Genomic DNA, 19,457 nt, shown 5'->3' on the forward strand with positions numbered 1-19,457 from the left:
TCCAACATCATTATTTTGCATGTGGCTTGGTCATCCAGTTAGCCAGAAATGTATGTTAAAAAAAGACTAATGTTTCCACATTAAATTGCAACTCTAATTGAAAGCCAACTGGCCATAGATGTATAGGCTTATTTATTTTTAGACTTGCAACTCTGTGCCATTCATGTTTATGTCTACTCTTATGGCAGCACCACACCGTCTAGAAATGTTTAAGCTAGTGTCATTCATTTTGTCACAATGTGCCAGCCAAAACACTAATGATTCTTTGACTAACCTGGCTGTTCATTTATAGGTATCCAAGTAGTTAGATTTGTGACTAGGATTCTGATTCCCTAGTCCCTTAGAATGAAAGTCTTCAAATAAGGGATGACTACTACCCCTAGTTAACAGGTTAGACATTATTTAAAAGGCAGGTTTGGAAGATTTACTATTAGAAGTAAATAAGAAATAAGGAGAAGCTGGGGGGGGGGTACTTTGTTCCTGGAAATGGATCTTTCACTTGAAGAAGACTTCCAACATCCTCCTGCCCCTTATCTCTGCAGTAGAGTTAATAACAGGTTAATCATTTGCAATCCAGATAGTTTCTGGCCAGGAGGCATTTGGAATGACTCCTGCTTGCATTCCAACTGGCACCAGTGAAGTCAGAGCCTTTGCCTTCATCTCCTGGCAGTTCAGTTATCTGCACAGGGGGAGGCTACCCTACAGGGGGCATCCAACATGAACACCCTCCTCTCTCCTCAGTCTCCTCCTTTCCCACTGGCTATCAGGGGACTTGGCCTGCCCCTGGCCTCCCAGTGCTTGAGTGCCTGACCCTGATAATTATACTGATACTGGAGAAATCAGGAAGCCTTCTCAGAGAAGTTGGGGGCTTCTGTTTGTATATAGCATTTATACATTTCCAGTCACTTTGAGTTTTACTTGCCTCCAAATCATTTTTTTTGGATAAATAGGAAACAATTACAGTAAGGTGAAGTGGCCCACTAGGACAGTCATATAGCAAGGAAGAGACTCCAGGTGGCCTGGCTCCATGTCTGGCTTGGTGTGATCCTGACCTGCCACATGGGAATACTCAGCTCTGGAGTGGGGACCCCTGGGGAGTCATGATACTCCCTGCAGCTGGGGATGAGAAGCCAAGAGGCACTCCCAGCTTAAGATGGAACCCAGAGCATAAGCATAGGTTCTGCTTTTCCCTCACTGAACACAGTGCTGCTGGAGGTGGGCAGCTCAATTTAAAACACTCATAGCCAGGTGCGGTGGCTCATGCCTGCAATCCCAGCCATTTGGGAGTCTGAAGCAGGAAAATCACAAGTTCAAGGCCCTGAGCAACTCAGTGAGACCTGTCTCTAAATAACATACCACATAGAGCTGGGGATGTGGCTCAGTGGTTGAGTGCCCCTGGGTTCAATCCCTGATACCAAAAAAAAAAAAAAAGGGACAGGGGATATAGTTCAGTGATAAAGCCTCCCCATTGGTTCAATCCTTAGTACCAAGAAATTAAAAATGAAATAAAATACAGTTCACTCACTACCTCCTTTAAACACTAGCTCTACTTGAAGATAATTATACCCTTTATTACACCTTCTATATACCAGGTGCTCTGTTATGATCATGTACTCATTTCACTGTGTTCTAGTCAGCTTTTTTTTTTCCCCTCTGTGACTAAAAGTCCTTACCAGAACAATTTTAGAGGAGGAAAAGTTTATTTAGGGGCTCACACTTTCAGAAGTCTGAATCCATAAAAAGTTGGCTTCATTCCTCAGGGCTCAAGGTGAGGCAGAACAATCATGGCAGAGAGTGTGTCGGAGGAGAGCAGCTCACAGGATGATCAGGAAGCAGAGAGATCTTCCCATTGCCAAATATGAATATATACTCCAAAGCCATGCCCCAGTGCTCCACCTCCTGAGCCACATCCTACCTGCCTTCAGTTACCACTCAATTAATCCCATCAAGTGATTAATTCACTGATTAGATTAAGACTTGCATAACCCCATCATTTCTCCTCTGAACCTGCTTACATTGTCTCTCTCCTGAGCTTTTGGGGGATACCTCACATCTGAACCATAACACACTGTATGTGTAGTGTGTTGGCCATGTGCTAGGAGTAGGGTGGTTGAAAAGATACATTTTGTGACTGTCATGGGACTTGTATTGTGAGGGAAGGTAACAAACAGTGATTACAATAGAGTGTTCTGAGTGGTCATGACAGTGGAAGTAGGAGTAGAGAGGACTGGCACCTCACCCAGACAAAGTGGGGGAGATCAGGGAAGGATCAGTTTGCACAGGAGCCAATGATGTCAGGGATGAACTGGAGCAAGCCAAGGGAAGAGGCATGGGTGGGGGTGTTTCAGGGAGAGCATGCATCATGGCATGGCAGTGGTGCTGGGAGTTATCAATATGGCTGGAACATGGTGTATATAGAGAGAGTGATCTGATCCAGTGAGACTAGAGTGGTCAGCAGGGGCTGAGTCATGGGCAACACTGAAAGTTCTGGTAAGGATTTGAATTTAAAAGGTTTTAGGCAGGAATATTTGCATATTGAATAATCAATGTAGTTTTGGGGCATGGGTTTGAGTAAGTCAGGTTTGGAGGCAGAGGGCTCAGAGAGGGGGGCAGTGCAGTAACATGGAAATACTTGGACCAGCAAAGGTGTTGTAGGGTGTAGAGAAGTCATTAGAACTTAAGAGTTCAATATGAGTTCCAGGTTTCAGAGTTGAATACTGGGTGGGTTGTGGTGCCATTTGCTAAACTGGAAGATGCAAGAATAGGAAGGAGGGCATTGTTGGGTGGAGTTTGAGCTCATTGTGAGACATCCAAGGGTCCAGTGGAGAGCTGGATATAAGGATATGGGAATTGGGGAGTTGTTCTCTAGGCATAAAGTTTGGGATTTGTTGACATATGGATGATGCGTGTGTGACTCCTTACGCTGCAGACTTCACTCTCATTCCATCAAGAGTTCACTGAGGGCCAGGTGCTGTGTCAGAGGCTAAGGTAACAGAACCAACAGCCACTCTTGCCCTCAAGAATTTTCCAGTGAGGTGGAGGAGTCCTTTGTGACCGTTGGTTTATAAGGGAGGGTGGCAGCAGGCTCTGCTTCTGTCCCATGTTGCTGGGACAAGGAGCAAGCTACTTGACAAATGTTTTTAGGCTGCTAGCTCCCAGATTTATATCTGTGATCACAGCCCTGCCCTAAGCTCCACTTTTTTTTTTTTTTTTTGGTACAGAGGATTGAACCCAGGGATTCTCAACCACCAAGCCACATCCTCAGCCTTTCTTATATTTTAGAGACAGCATCTCACTAAGTTGCTTAGGGCCTTGCTAAATTGCTGAGCTAGCTTTGAACTCACAATCCCCTGGCCTCAGCCTCCCAAGGTGCTGGGATTCCAGGTGTGTGTCACCACGCCCAGCTCTAAGATCTACATTTCACAAGCTACCAGCCACCTTAGCATCCCCTCCTACATGTGCAGCAGACACCTCAAACTTGATGTGTCTAAGTCAGAACATTCCATCTTTCTCCCTCAACCAGCTGTTGCCTCTGGTGAGTGGCACACGGTCACTCAGTTCAAGAACCTAGGGGTTAGTCTTGACCCCTCTTTCTTTCACAATGCCCACACACCACCAGCAGACCGGGGAGCTCCACCCTCAGAGCAGATTCAACATCTGCCTCTTCCACATTGTCTCCCCACTCCAAGCCACCAGGGTAGGCTCCTAAAAGGAGTCCTCAAGGCTGGGGTTGTGGCTCATTTTTTTCTTTTTTTTTCTTTTTTTTTTTTTTAAAGAGAGAGTGAGAGAGGAGAGAGAGAGAGAGAAAGAATTTTTAATATTTATTTTTTAGTTCTCGGCGGACACAACATCTTTGTTGGTATGTGGTGCTGAGGATCGAACCCGGGTCGCACGCATGCCAGGCAAGCGCGCTACCGCTTGAGCCACATCCCCAGCCCAGGGGTTGTGGCTCAGAGGTAGAGCACTTGCCTAGCACACGTGAGGCACTGGGTTTGATCCTCAGCACCACATAAAAAATAAAAAAATAAAGATATTGTCCACCTATAACTAAAAAATAAATATTTAAAAAACAAAAAGGAATCCTCAGGCTTATTTAATTTTTTCTTTTGGCCACAGATTTTTTAATATATAATTCACATACCATAAAATTTACCCAAAGTATACAGTTTCAGTTTTTTAGTGAGTTCATAAAATTGTAGAACCATTATCACAACCTAATTTTAGAACATTTTCATCACCCCAGAGAAGAAAGCTCGGATGCTTTAGCACTCATTGCTCACCCATTATCCCAACCCCTGGCAACCACTAATGGACTTTCTGTCTCTGTAGATTTGCCCGTTCTGGACATTTTATATAAATAGAGTCCTACGATATTTATCCTTTGTGTCTTTCTTTCATTTAGCAAAATGTTTCCAAGATTCCTCTTAAGTTGTAGCATGCATCAGTATTCTGTACCTTTTATGGACAGATAATATTCATTATATGGCTGTGTCTTGGGAGGTGATTTCAGCTTTTTGGCTTTTATGGATCATGCTGCTGTGAACCTCCACTGTGTACATGGTTTGGTGGGGACCCACATTTTCACCTCTCTTGGATATGTACCTAGGTGTGGAACTGCTAGGTGGGTCTCAGCGTAACCTCCTATTTCACTTTTTGAGGAGACGTCAGACTGACCAGTTTGTTCTGCATACGTCAAATCTTTGAAAGTGTAAGACAAACCATAGGCTTTTCTGCTGAACACCCTCCAGGGGTTTCCTATCCCTGTGCCCAACAGATCCCAAGTTGTTCCCAATAACTATTAAGCTAGATGTGATGAGTCCAACCATACTGTCCCCTCTTTTCATTGCTCAAGGAATCTGTGCTCTTCCACGTACCTACACACGGCACCATACCTTCCCATGATTCCATACCTCCCCATGGACCATGCCTCCTCGTGGCTTCTCCCTCATTTCTTATTTTCCCTGCTGAAATGTTGCCTACACAATCTGAACTCGCTCTTTGGCCCTCTTTACCCTGCATTGTTTTTCTCATGGTACCTCTAAATTACTCACTACATCATTTGTGGGGCCACATGCAAAATGAAAGTTCAGGGTCCCTTGTTCTAAAATCATTGAAAAGTTCATGACAATGAAATCAAGAGCTGGAGTATTAAACCAAGCACGAGGCCCTTCTGAGCCAGGGGCCCAGTGCAATTGCACAGATCACACACCCATGCCTTCAGCCCTACACCTGAGACTGCCTGGAAGGAAAGGAAATCCCGTTTCTCCGCCTCTCATTCATGCATATCCAGAAGCTGCCTCCTCTATCCTCCCCGTGTTTCTCACGTCCCATTTTCTTCTTCTCAAGCTCCTTCCTTGAGGGCCATGTTTGCAGTCTTGGTTTCATCTCTTCAGTCATTGGACTCAGCATTGGAGTCCGGGCAGGCCAGCACAGCAGGTGTGCCAGGGAAGAGGCTGGGCACGCAAAAGCTACCTTCTCTTTAGCAAGGATGTGTCGGGAATCAGGCAGGGGTGTAGAGAAAGCCAGGGACATTCACTCTGGTGTCCATCAGACATCTTTGGGAGATATTCTGTCATGAAAGAATCTAATAAAATGTATGAAAACTATTTTAGCTGGGGTCAATTTCTTTGTGTCAATTTCTTGCCTTCCTGATAAGGAGTGAAGCATTTAACTCTTGAACAATTGGTTATTACTTTGAGCTGGAGTGATAGTTAAGGAGTTGGGCAAGATGGAGATGAGGTACTGTCCCAGATTCTCTGGAGTCCTATCTTTCATGATGGTTTCTTAAGTTTTGATTGGATTCTCTAAACTTTGGAAATATGCTCATCATATCAGTTATAAATGTAATTATAACTCCTAATTCAAATATGAAGGAGGCGTGGGTATCCCTAAAGGAAGTTACTTGAGAGTTCATTATACTAAGACAGTTACATGAAATTAATAAATAGCCAAATGCATGGATATTGTGTTTGCTTTGTATGTGGCAATATCTATTTACGATGGAAAGTCATTTGCAAAAAAAAAAGCCTTTATTAATCATTATGATTATCATGTGTAACAAAGTGTTTTGTTTCTTCCTGTTTAGGAAATAATACAGTTTTGGCTTGCAAAAGGTGTTGATGGCTTTAGTTTTGATGCTGTTAAATTTCTTCTAGAAGCAAAGCATCTGAGAGATGAGATCCAAGTAAATAAGTCACAAAGCCCGGTAAGGTTTTAAAATTTCTGAAAATGCATCAGGGTTTCCCTTATTAGCCTGAGGTGCCAATTACAAAGGCAAGTCCTGTGCCATCTGTGGGAGGTACCTAGCCACACTACTTCTTAGGAGGCATGGGGGTTTCTAATTCAGGCACTCTGACGTTTTCTTCTGCTGGCTTTTTCCAGAGTAAGGGATCCCTGGAGGAGTTATTCATCTTTGTCCCTTCATGAAGGTTCTGAGGGCACAGAGTGAACTCTACCAAGGACCTAGAATGGAGGACAGTTTGCTCACTGAGATTTTATCATCTCACTCAAGCTCAAGTGAGGAGGTCCCCAGCATCTTTTCTAGTTAGTTGTTCCAGGTTAGATAGACAGAAGGGAAGGGAACAGGCATTGGCCGGGTGTCCGTGGTATACAACATGCACTTTTATTGTGCATTGAATTCTTGTAACCGCCTATTAGAGAAGTTTCACGATCCCCCATTTACCAAACCTTAGAGAACTTAGCATATCAACGGTTATAGAAGTGATAAACAGATTTCTGAACCATGCCTATCTCACCATGAATCAGGACTCATTATGTACACTATAGTACACTAATAAAAAGTATGGAAGGCAAAAAAATCTACCACATGGACCTCAAGTTAGGTTGGCCAGTTCAGTCAGTCCATGTCCCAACCCAGAACCTAAAACTTTGGCTTGTATGGGATGTAGTCTTTTGGTTTTGATTCTTATAATCCTAGGAAGGCAGAGAAATGATTATCAGGAAAAACCTGAAACCCTGAGAAACTGTAATAGTAAAAATGAAAGATAAATATGGTAAAGAAACTAATTTAAATACACAATACTGATATCTGTGGAATAGATAAAAGTATAATGATAATCCTTAGGATCATTTGCTTGCCTTTATAAGTGATTGAAGCACTTACAGAATCACGTGGGTAGGAGGACTTTGTTAACTAATTATTGTTTACTAGATTTATAAAGTTGACAATTAATCAAATGAAGTACTAATAGTTGTGAATACTGTCTGTCAGTCCACACACCCTTGAGCATGGGAGGTCTCGCCAGGATCATCTCTGAGCATCTCTTTTGCTCAGCTTGATCCCTTTGAAGAGACTGTCTGTATTCATATGGAGCTGGCTGTGGGTATGCGACATGTGAAATGATGGCATTCCTGTTGTCCTGGTTTTCAAAGGACACTGTCACACACTACTCAGAGCTGTATCACGACTTCACCACCACGCAAGTGGGAATGCACGACCTTGTCCGGAGCTTCCGGCAGACCATGGACCAATACAGCCGGGAGCCTGGCAGATACAGGTGACCACAGGACTGCTTTTGTTCTTTATAGGCACAGAGTGTGATCTGTAGTTTAAACCTCACATGGTTGTGAGGCATAGTCTGAGCTCCAAGTCATAATTTAATAAGACTGCATAATTTTATTTCAGCTAGGTTATTCCAGGGTCTGATATATCTTGTCACACAGCTGATTTTCAGTTTCTTCTTTTGTGGGATTTTGCTAATGATAGCACTGATTTCAGAGTTTTGTTTTGTTTTGTTTTTTTTTTTTTTTAAAGACAGAGTGAGAGAGGAGAGAGAGAGAGAGAGAATTTTTAATATTTATTTTTTAGTTCTTGGCGGACACAACATCTTTGTTGGTATGTGGTGCTGAGGATAGGACCCGGGCCGCACGCATACCAGGCGAGTGCGCTACAGCTTGAGCCACATCCCCAGCCCCTCAGAGTTTTATAGAAATTAAATTAATTTAAAAGGTAATTTAGTAGTTAAGTGTTAGCCAGGAACTATTATTTTTATCATTATTACTGGGACTATATTTCCCTGTAGAGTATGAATCCAAATGTTGGAATCAACCTGTCAGTATATCACAATGCTTAGAAACACAGCTTTGGACTCAGATGGGCTTGAGGTGGAGTCTGGCTCCGTAGCTGGTTGGTCTCGGGCTGGTTGGTTAACATAAGTCTGTTTTCTCATCAATAAGAAGGTAATGGTAGGGGCTGGGGATATAACTCAATTGATAGAGTGCTTGCCTTGCATGCACAAGGCCCTGGGTTCAATTCCCAGAAGCACCATCAAAGGAAAAAAAAAAAACCCAAAGGTAATAGTAATAACCTTTTAAAAGGTTATTATAAGATAAATGAGATAATGTACATAAAGCACCTAAAATAGTGCCTAGCGTATAATATTCTACAAAATTAACTCAAGGTTAATCTGAAAATTTTGGACCATTTTTGATTTATGATTTTTGGATCAGGAATTTTCAACTAGTAAAAGTCTAGGTAAATACTATAAAATCTTAAAAAAAAAAAAAAAACCCTCCAAAATCTGAAATACTCTGGTCCCAAGAATTTTGGTTAAGGGATACTTAACCTGCGTTACTTTGTACTGGTCACCCAATAGAATCAATAGAAAAAGAAGCTTAAGAAATTTTCCCTCCTTGAAGTGGTGCTCTGATTATCATCTCCACTTTCTAGATGAGGAGACGAAGCTCTGAGCACGCAGGCGATGGTCCTGTGGGTAGTGATGGCAAAGATGGGATGTGAACCGAGGCACTGGGCCCAAGGTTGTGCAGTGACCCATTAATACACTGCCCTAGACACCACAGGTGACCCACTATGACCTTTCTTGGCCACCTGGCTTGTCTGCTTTCTAATGAGCCCTGCCCCTATCTGGCTAATAGTGTGTGTTTAGCCCCCACATTTAAAAAATAAGATATAAACAAGATGCAGAGTCTTTAGCCAGTCTCCTGACAGGCCCTGAGGGCCTCAAACCCTGCCAACTCTGACAGGTTCATGGGAGCCGAAGCCCAGGCAGAGAGCATCGACAGGACCATGATGTACTATGGGTTGCCATTTACCCAGGAAGCGGATTTTCCCTTCAACTATTACCTCACCACACTGGACGATCTTTCTGGGAACATTGTGCATGACGTCATCACATCCTGGATGGAAAACATGCCAGAAGGAAGGTGGCCTAATTGGATGGTAAGTCCTTGTGCCCATCTTGAGCCCTTTGAAGAGGCCATCTGTATACACATGGAACCAGCTGTGGTTCCATGATGTAACATGATCGTTTTCATGCTGTCCTGGTTTTCCCAAGGACTCAGTCCCCTGCGAGGAGGACCGGTATCATGACTTAACACCACATTGTTGTTGCACTTGTTGGACAGAAACACTAGGTTACACTAAAGTTATTAAAAAAGTAAAAAATAAAAAAAAATCTGATCCAGGTGCAGTGACTTAATTATAGTAAGCCCTAGTTAATTTATTATTGAAGAAAGAGAAAAAGATTTTTTTCCCTTGTACTGGGGATTGAACCTGGAGGCACTTAACTACTGGGCCATCCCCAGTGCATTTTCTTTTTTTGGTACTGGGGAGTGAACCCAGAGGTGCTTTACCACTGAGCTATAAGCCCACATCCCCAGCCCTTTTTATTTTTATATGTATTAAAATAATTCTCATAATTATACCTCTATAAGCCAATATGAAGTATTTTTCTAAATTTATGGCCAGAAAATTAGGTCAATTCTTGCCTCCATCCTTTTACTCTCTTTAAAAAAAATACATATATATATATATATTTTAAGCTGGTGGTGGACCTTTATTTATTTATATGCGCTTACTGTATAGTAAAGCATTTTCACACAGTAAGCGCTTTGCTTTTAGCACATGCATGAGATTTAAGTTGTGGGGTTATAGAAAAGAGTTTTAATTCTTATTTAAATAAGGAGTTACAGTATTACCTAGAGCATTTAGCAGAGAAATATATATAAAAATAGCAAACACCTTATAAAACTTTTTCTATATAAATTTATGTTGATTTACCTTTTTTAAAAAAATATTTTTATTAGCTATTGAAAGATCTTTATTAATTTGCTGATATGTGGTGCTGAGACTGAACCCAGTGCCTCACACATGCTAGGCAAGTGCTCTACCACTGCGCCACAACCCAGCCCATGTTGATTTACCTTTTAAAATTTATTTAAATAGTTCAAAAATGAAGACAGTAAAGGGATGTGTCAGAAGTCTACCATCTCTGGCCCTTTCCACCTTGTTTCCTTGTCCTGCTCTTTATGGAGGAAACACTTTTGTTTCCTGCCAATATTCTTATACAAATGTGAAAAAAATATGAATACGCATCCTCTAAGCACTATCTTATTTGCAGTGCCATTGTGAATTCTGACAGCACGTGGTTAGTTTTCAGTAGCCAAGAAGTAAATGGATCAGTTACACAGCAATCACTAAGCTAGGACTCAAATCTAGGCTTGCCTGCAACTACCTTTGGGCCCGGTGAACTGTGAAGTAGGGTAAGTCTTCCAGAAAACTGTATATAGAGCTGTGTTCTTAAAAATATCTGCTTTTCAGATTGGTGGACCAGACAGTAGCCGACTGACTTCTCGTCTGGGGAACCAGTATGTGAATATCATGAATATGCTTCTTTTCACACTCCCTGGAACTCCCATAACTTACTATGGAGAAGAAATAGGAATGGGAAATATTTTAGCCACAGATCTCAACGAAAACTATGATGCTGTAAGTTTAACACAATTGAATCATGCACCAGAGCAGTAAAATCAAGTCCTAGTCCTTTTGCTAAATCAGAGATTTTACTTTTCTATTCCATTGCGGCAAATCAGTTACTTTGCTTTTCTTTCTTTGTGGTTAGTAAGAATCATGAGCTTTCTTGTTTTGGGAGCTGTTTTCTGAGCTGCACAATTAAATTTATTGAGCAGAGTCAAGTAACCTGCATTCTAAAAAAAGACTTCAAAAAAATTATTTTGGTAGCAGGGATTGAACCTAGTGGTGTTTAACTACTAAACCACACTACTCCCCTTTTTATTTTTTGAGATGGAGTCTAATTAAGTCATTTAGGGTCTTACTAAATTGCTGAGGCTGGCCTTGAATTTGTAATCCCCCTGCCTTAGCATCATGAGTTGCTGATTATAGGTATGCAGCACCACACCTGGCAAGGAATCTGCATTTTAAAGATGTTTTCTAGCTGATTCTTAGACACCAGAATTTGAGACCGGTGGCTTTATCTGGAATATTATTCATTTCCCTTTATCCAAAACATGGAAAGCTAGGAATATTTCTTCAATCTTTATTTGACCTGCTAGATCTAATAACTGTTGTAGTCTTATATTATCCAGTGTTTAATCCAGAGGCTCACAGTTAGCTTTTCTTTAAGGATAAGGCTCTCATAACTGTGTTGCTGGCTACATGACCAATACTGAACCTTTAATTTGTATGAGATCCCATTCCCTAATACTTGGTTAAGGTAAAACATCTTCTCTGTCAGCTTCAGGATTTGTTTTTGCTCATGGGCAATAATAAGGCTGGATAAATGAGTTCAGGCTTGCTTGTACCAGACAGTATTCTTGAATTTGCCACAACTTTACCACAGAGAACATAGCATGAATCCATAAGGGCACATTTAAAAATCCCACATTTCTCATTTTTCAGAAAAAGCAGCAAAGATTCTACGCATGTTAAGGTTTATTTATTATGGTCTATTCATTCTTAAGATATTATTAGATATTTCCCAATTATGAGCTAAAACTCGTTTATGTATTGAATGTTAAGGCCTTTTCATTATGAATAATGAACATACACGTTAGTTAAGAGCTTTAGGGAAGTAAAATTATTAGCTAAATCAGAAAGTACCAAAGTATCTTTCTTTTAATAACCTGACCATTGCTTTCTCTTCCTGGTCTCTTTAACACAGAATACCCTTCTCTCAAAGTCACCAATGCAGTGGGACAACAGTTCAAATGCTGGGTTTTCTGAAGGCAATCACACCTGGTTACCCACCAATTCAGATTACCATGTTGTGAATGTTGAGGTGAGTATCAGTGAAAATTTGTTGATTCTAGAAACAAGAAATGAGTTTTTGTATTGACAACACAGTCATCCTGAGTGTGTCTAAAACCTTAACTGATACTCTTTAAATCTGTCAGAGACTTCCCTCGCAGGGACACAGAAAAACTTTAAAAATAAAGATATAGCAGGCAAATAGTAATAGAAAGCAAGCTTACAACTTAGCTGTCAAACAACAAGCTGGGTGCGATGGCACATGTCTATAATCCCATTGATTCAGGAGGCTGAGGCATGAGGATCCCAACCTCTGAGGCCAGCCTTAGCAATTTAGTGAGGCCCTAGGCAACTTAGTAAGACCCTATTTCAAAATAAAATAAAAAATAAAAAGAGCAGGGATGTGGCTCAGTGGCTAAGTGCCCTGGGTTCAATCCCCAGTACCAAACAAAAACAACTACATATATATATATATAATTTATATATAAAATATATAAATCTATATTTATATATCCTATATATTATTTATATATTTTAAATGTATTATTTAAATAAATACATATTTTTTTGAGTACAGGGGATTGAACCCTGGGGTGCTTAACCACTGAGCCACATCCCCTGCCCTTTTTTTCTTCTTTCTGATGCTGGGGATTGAACCCAGGGCAAAACAAGCACTCTACCAATGGAGCTATGTTCTCAGCCCCCCTAGTACTTTTTTAAATATTTTATTTAGAGACAGCGTCAATTCATTGAGTTGCTTAGGGCCTAGCTAAGTTGCTGAGGCTGACTGTGAACTTGTGATCCTCCTGCCTCAGCCTCATGAGCTGCTGGGATTATGCTCAGCCAAAAATGTATTTTTTAACCTAATCTTTCTATTCTTGAGCCTCATTTGCACACGTGCAAAATGAGAAATATGTAAGGATCTTGACTGAAGCATTGTTTGTAATAGCAGAATACTCTAGAATGATTTAAATATTTTATCAATAAAAAACCAGTTTAATCAATTATGGGACTAGTAGGTAGCTTTTAAAATGAGAATATGAGAATAGTTGCAGTGATCTGAGACCGTTTCTAATATGTATTAAATAGTATAGAAAGTAACATGCCACCAGTTATGTAAAGAAAAAAATGTCTACCTATGATTGCATAGGCACAGAATTATTTCATGATACATTAAAAGTGAAAGACTACAGTTAATAATGTCTGGGAGGGAAGCTCAGAAGCTAGGCAATAATGGAAGAAAACCTTTTCATTGTATACATTGGTCTTGTACTTGAGTTTTATACTGTGTGCATGCATTTCTCTAGTCAAAAAATGAAGTTATGAAAAGCAGGTTTGGAAATATTTAATAGCAGACAAAATAGAATTCAATATGAAAAGCATTATGAGACAAAGGCAATCAATTTCCAAAAATTGAAAAACAATAACAGTCCACTAAAAATTATGAATCTTTATGTAACAGTAGCTTCAAAATATATAAAACAAATACTCTGAGAAATGCAAAGAGAAAATTGACAAATCCATAATAACAGGAAGAGATTTCAAATTAGATAAAAATAGTAGCTGACACTGAGCACTTCTTATGTGAGCGGCACTGAACTATGCTTTTCATGCATTACCTACAGCTACAGAAAATGTTAGTAATAACTTTGACAAGTCATATACATGTACCATAAATAACTTTTATATCTGATAAACAAAGAATACACTTTTTCCCCCAAAACACCCATGAGATATTAATTTAAGACACATAATAAGCACCCACTTCTAAACAACAATAACAACGGTAACCACCACCCCAGAAAACATGGCTGGCAAGAGTACAATGAAATGAACATTGTTGATTTGGCAACAGCTCTTATGAAGAACAATTTGGCATTATGTATCGGATGTCCATACTCTTTGACATAGTAATTATCTTCTGGTAATCTATCCTAAATAAATATTCCTAAAAGTTGGGGAGGGGAGTGAAATTATAAGAAAATATTGGAAATGCAAATATTAAGTTGATATTTATGGAGGTTATATAATGATAGGAAAATGCTTAAAATGTTAAAGGGGAAAAAAGCAAGAAAAGTACATTGAATTATATATGTTTTATATAGTTGTAATATAAACCTAAATCTTTAATAGACTTATACTGCCTTTTACTGTTAAAAAAAATTTACATTAGCTAACTTTCACTTTAGGCAGATTTGTGTGTGTGTGTGAATGTGTAATTTTCTGTTCTATCATTAGTTATGCAAGAACCACATCTGCTGAAGTTACAATGATCTCTGCACAGTAGCAACTTACGTGATCCCACAAGAGAGGATAAATAAGCCCTAATTCATCAGAAGTTCTAAATCCATTGCCTTAATGGCTTTTTTTCTCTCCCAGGCGTTTGGCAGTTATAATACAGATAGAGAAACTTCATTTAGGCAAGTTCAGTATCATTAACTTAGACATGGACATTTGTTCGGGAATCTTGAGTGGAGTCAAAGTGTTTCTGCAACAGTTCTAAGACGGAGCACAGCAGTAGCTCCCAGTTAAGCTCAAAACCTGAATTTTGCAATTTTGATTGGCTTTTATATAAACTATTCTTATGTACTTATTAATGCTTATAATTTGGCAGTTATTTTAAGGGAAAAATAAAGCAAGTTTTGGGGGAAATAATTCCTTTAGATAATAAAATATTTTTTAAAATTATTGTAATCAACCATTTATGTAAGTGTTCTTTTTAAAAAATAGGTCCAAAAGACTCAGCCCAGTTCAGCCTTGAAATTATATCAAGAATTAAGTCTACTTCATTCCAATGAGTTGCTCTTCAGCAGGGGCTGGTTTTGCCTTTTGAGGAATGACAGTCACTCTGTTGTGTACACAAGAGAGCTGGATGGCATAGACAAAGTCTTTATTGTGGTTCTGAATTTCGGAGAATCAACACAGCTAAATCTACAGGAAATGATTTCAGGTCTTCCTACAAGACTGAGAATAAAATTAAGTACCAATTCTACCTCCAAAGGCAGTGAAGTTGAAACACATGGCATTTTTCTGGAGAAGGGAGATGGAGTCATCCTGGAACACAACACGAAGAACCTCCTTCATCACCAAACTGCTTTTAGAGATAAATGCTTTGTTTCCAATCGAGCATGCTATTCTAGTGCGTTAAACATATTGTACAGCTTATGTTAGGAATCTCTATGAAAGAGATGGGGACACTGGTATTTGGTTGTGTTGTAACTTCATGTATAGCATGCTGCTGGGTAAACTTCATCTAATTCTTAAGATATTTCGGTAGCTTGAATGTAACTACTTTAGGAAAGGTTCTCAAATGTTTGAAATAATAATAAAATGTTTAAAAGAAGATTGTTGCTTGTAGCAACTTTTAACTTTGAGATAACATTGATAAGTAATGATTAGAACACCGTCAATCCTAAGATTATTTGAAAGCTCTAAAGCATTTAAATGACAAGAATGTTTAGCTTTTTTATTAAAATGTATTCAAAGAAACTAGAATAAAGATTCAATGTCTTAATGTCTATAAATATTCACTAACAAAGAGGAAGGACATCGATTTGTAAACTGTTCAAAGAAAATCCTAGTAAAACAGATAAGAAAAAAGTACTGATTGGAAGGGAGGCCTGGGATTCTACAGCCTCCACTCTTTTCCTCATTCTTTTTAGAAGTGGTTGGACACAATACCTTTATTTTATTTATTTATTATTTTTATGTGGTGCTGAGGATGGAACCCAGGGCCCCACACGTGCTAGATGAGCGCTCTACCGCTGAGCCACAACACCAGCCCCTTCCTCATTCTTTTCTCCATGTCTTTTTAAGGAACATGGTTTAAAAACTGCTTTCCCTATGCTAACAGGCATGTACACCAGTGGAAGAGAACAGTATAGCAATTGTAATACAGACTTCGCAAAATCTGGATGGAGAAGCAACTTTAAAAAAAAAAATCACTTAGTAACTTAAAATCTCACTTTTGCTAATAACCCAATTTGGAAATAAGACTATGAAATATTTCAGTGTGTTTCCAATTCCCGTTGAATGTAACATTTCAAAATTTCAGGTATTTCTTAAGATCCTCGAAAACACTGGTGCTGTCAAGTCCAAGTTCCTCATATAGGAATTTAATCTGGGCTGTAATCTAAAAGAAACACATTTTAATATTAGATAGAAGGATTTTGTGGTAAAATTCCAGTGTTGTGATTCTTTCTTGGCTTATCCATCTTCACCTAACCCTCAAGCCAGCAATTTATGGCAGGGATACTTCTATTTGGGATGGAGACAAAGGCTTCCAATGATCAGGATTCAATTACCTTCTTTAACAGAGCTCCTTTATCAAGTACAGGAGAGAACCTTTTCTCTTGCTTGACTGTGACCGACCCTCCCCTCCTGGGTCTCAGCTAGACCTGACACTTATGAAGTAGCTCTGTCATAAACCCTGTTATAACCACTGAAAACTTTGAATATATACTTCTCTGTGCCAACTGAGAAGGGCTATAGAACATACCTTTTTGTGAGAATCTTCAATCACATGATTTCCTCCAGGCTGAATATCTAAAATAATATTGGGGGCCTGATAGCCTGAAAGAGTTAACACATCAAACAATTAGGAAGTCTTTAGAAGATTGAGATACATTTCTTTCTTTTTTTTTTTTTGTACCAGGGATTGAACCCAGGGGTGCTAACTGCTGAGCCACATCCCAGCCCTTTTGTCTATTTTATTTAGAGCCAGGATCTTGCTGAGTTGCTTAGGGTCTCACTAAGTTTCTGAGGCTGGCTTTGAAGTCCCGATCCAGCCTCCCAAGCCACTGGGATTACAGACTGGTGAGACCCATTTCTTCTCTTTTCTTTTAAGTACTTTATTCAAATAATAGTAAAGGAATACGGGCAAGACCACCATAACCACCACCAAAGAGAGGGAAGGGGCAAGCAGCAGAAGACAAGTTTCTGAACTAGGGCAAATGGGAAAAGACCCAGTGGCTAAGATAGCTGGATGGAGGGGCCGTGGCACCATATGGAGAAAGATGTGACTGAGGAGGGAGTCAGCAGCTCTGTGAAACTGGAGAGACACTGATTTATAGGTAGGTTCCCTTGGCATGTCTTGGCATTCAATTTCAAGGCAAAAAGGAAAAGTTCTTATTTAATAAAAATGAAAAGAACCATCTAGAAGAAACTAAACAGCTAGTTTGGGCACTGAAGCTCCAAAGCAAAACTCTCAGAATCTTTCACAGATTCCCAAGAATAATATCTCAGTGGATATCTTTAAATGAATAAATGATTGCATGAGAGTACATTTCTAAGTTCCAGTTGATATTTAAATTTACTTTTTCTTTTTGTCCTTTGAAAAGAGGTGAGGCTATTATTACACTTTAGCTGTGTAATCAACAGAAAAAAAATGATTTGTCCTCAATCATGGTCTGATGATTTGGTCTGAAGCTTGAGATGTACTCTGTATGCTAAGGGTTCTAGTCCATCTAGCCACATTCCCTAGGTCCTGGAGTCTCCTACCTTCACCTGTGTCCTTAGTATGCTCCATGACGGCTTCCTTCAGTTTCTCAGTATAGTTAACAATTCCTTTCAGAGGTACACGTTCATCGTTTTCATAAGCTGTGATGTGAATTGAAGGATAATGCTAAAAGAAAATACACGTATGAAAAGTTCACATTACTCCTATGGTCTCTTCCATTAGATCATGAAAAAATAACTGCCTCCAATTTTTTCCCAAGTGCTAGAGGTTTTTTCTCATTTAATATTCTTGAGTGAGCCTATTTGTTACCTAACTTATTCTTTTCTGAAGAGATCATAACTTCATCTCATCTAGTAATTAAGGTATAATAATTATTTTCCTGAAGTATTAAACTGAAAAGACGGAGCATGAGCACAATGGTGCTGAAAGATGTTTGGGTATCACAGTGGAGACATCTCTAAAACCCCTGCCTACTCCTGCCTCATCACAGGTAAGCACCCCTTTACTTTCTCTATTACGTCAGGACAGTATATGGCAACCACATTTTTCCTACCTGAGGTTTAATATTTTGATAGGGGCAGTAACGTTTTATGTAGTTCTTGTGCTTTTCATCAGATGAAGGATTCCCCCACTCTTCTAGTTCTTCTAATGTCAGAGGAAGTGTAGTGTCCATCATAGTGTTGAGAACATCCAAGAAAGGTGCCTAATAAAAAAAGCCAAAGAAACTTCTTTTTCATCTAAGGAGTTGGCAATGTAAGTTTCAGAAAAATATTACTTTATAAATATGCATACTGACACAAGAGAATATATCTTAAGAAGCCATGTGGATTCCCAGAAAATTTGGAAAATATCCAAGGTAAGAGAAAATGACCACTGACTCCTTGGTTTACATGCTTTTCAGCTTTTTCTCTTACTACCAGTCACCACAGCTAGTGGGCTCATCTCTAATTCGTGTTGGCTGCTGAGTCTCTGAATGTTTTTCCTGCATTTGGAAAAATGCCAACCTTATCGGACACAACCTGTCTCTCACTGTAGAGATACTAGATGTACCTCTTTCTTTTTCCCTGAAGCTTTAGAGTAGCAAATTATGTAGGTGTCACAGACATGTGCTCCAGACTCTGGAAAATCCATGATTTAAAGAAGTGCTGATCAAGGTGAATTTCTTTGCAAAACTGTGACATTGTCTCCAGTTTGTAGAAGCTGCACTGTTAGAGGGAGGTGATTTGTGCTTCCCAGTGGCAATAGTGGCAACTCTGTTGGGCAGTTCTGTATCTGCCTGGCAGCCTCTGACACTGGTTCTGAACACACGTACTCTGACCTAATACCATTTGATAAAACCCCTTTCTGCTTGAATCAGTTTTTGGTGCTTGTTATTAAGAACTTTGACTCATACACGAATCCTCCACTGTTGGATATTTTAGGCTGACTAGTTCTTCACTAGGATAGCAACCTGGATAAATCCCTATACACACATATTTCTGATGGTATCTTTTCTAATATCTAAAAATAAAGGTTAGTACCATTTTCTATATATTGTAAATGATTCTGCTAATACTATCTTCGGGGATAGCCCCTCGCCCCCATAATTTAGTGTAGCTGTGTATTTTTTAAACAGATTTATAGGGCTGGGAGTATAGCTCAATTGCAAAGCACTTGTCTAATATGCACGTGGCCCTGGGTTTTATCCCCAGCAATGCCAAAAAGAAAAAAAGAAAGAACTTTTAAAATAGATTCATGGATTAGGGCTATTTAAAACTTATTTATTTACAATAAGCCCACACTGTATACCCTTCGCTCTCAATACAACACTGAAAAACCCCGAAAATAATTTACTTTCACCATTCCAGTCATTATTTTCCAGAGTAACTAGGAAACAGGAGAATGATAGAGGTAAAATCATATAGCTATAATATAGCTTAATAATTCTGAACACTAAGACAGCAGAGCATTTTCAGAACAGAGTATTTCAACTAA

At 39.5% G+C, this 19,457-nt stretch overlaps 2 protein-coding genes across 7 annotated transcripts in view; one reads left to right on the top strand and one right to left on the bottom strand.

The window, feature by feature from the left end:
- The window catches only part of Slc3a1 (solute carrier family 3 member 1), a 27,526-nt gene extending 12,319 nt beyond the window's left edge, over positions 1-15,207 (top strand). The window contains exons 5-10 of the mRNA XM_026385697.2: positions 6,086-6,205; positions 7,393-7,517; positions 9,004-9,199; positions 10,580-10,747; positions 11,940-12,056; positions 14,756-15,207. Coding sequence (XP_026241482.1) covers positions 6,086-6,205; positions 7,393-7,517; positions 9,004-9,199; positions 10,580-10,747; positions 11,940-12,056; positions 14,756-15,196 — 1,167 coding nt within the window. The 3' untranslated portion in view covers positions 15,197-15,207. The remainder of the gene's footprint in view (positions 1-6,085; positions 6,206-7,392; positions 7,518-9,003; positions 9,200-10,579; positions 10,748-11,939; positions 12,057-14,755) is intronic.
- Positions 15,207-19,457, bottom strand: part of Prepl (prolyl endopeptidase like) — a 34,644-nt gene continuing 30,393 nt past the window's right edge. For 5 of the 6 annotated variants that reach the window (XM_026385690.2, XM_077791751.1, XM_026385695.2 and 2 more), the window contains 4 exons: positions 18,037-18,186; positions 17,525-17,648; positions 16,524-16,597; positions 16,068-16,157 (listed from right to left, as the gene is read on the bottom strand). In XM_026385690.2, coding sequence (XP_026241475.1) covers positions 16,068-16,157; positions 16,524-16,597; positions 17,525-17,648; positions 18,037-18,186 — 438 coding nt within the window. Of the gene's footprint in view, positions 16,158-16,523; positions 16,598-17,524; positions 17,649-18,036; positions 18,187-19,457 lie in introns of all 6 variants that reach the window. The other variant, XM_026385692.2, reaches the window with a different exon arrangement.

Source organism: Urocitellus parryii, chromosome 12 (genome assembly GCF_045843805.1).
Source record: "Urocitellus parryii isolate mUroPar1 chromosome 12, mUroPar1.hap1, whole genome shotgun sequence".
Taxonomy (NCBI): domain Eukaryota; kingdom Metazoa; phylum Chordata; class Mammalia; order Rodentia; family Sciuridae; genus Urocitellus; species Urocitellus parryii.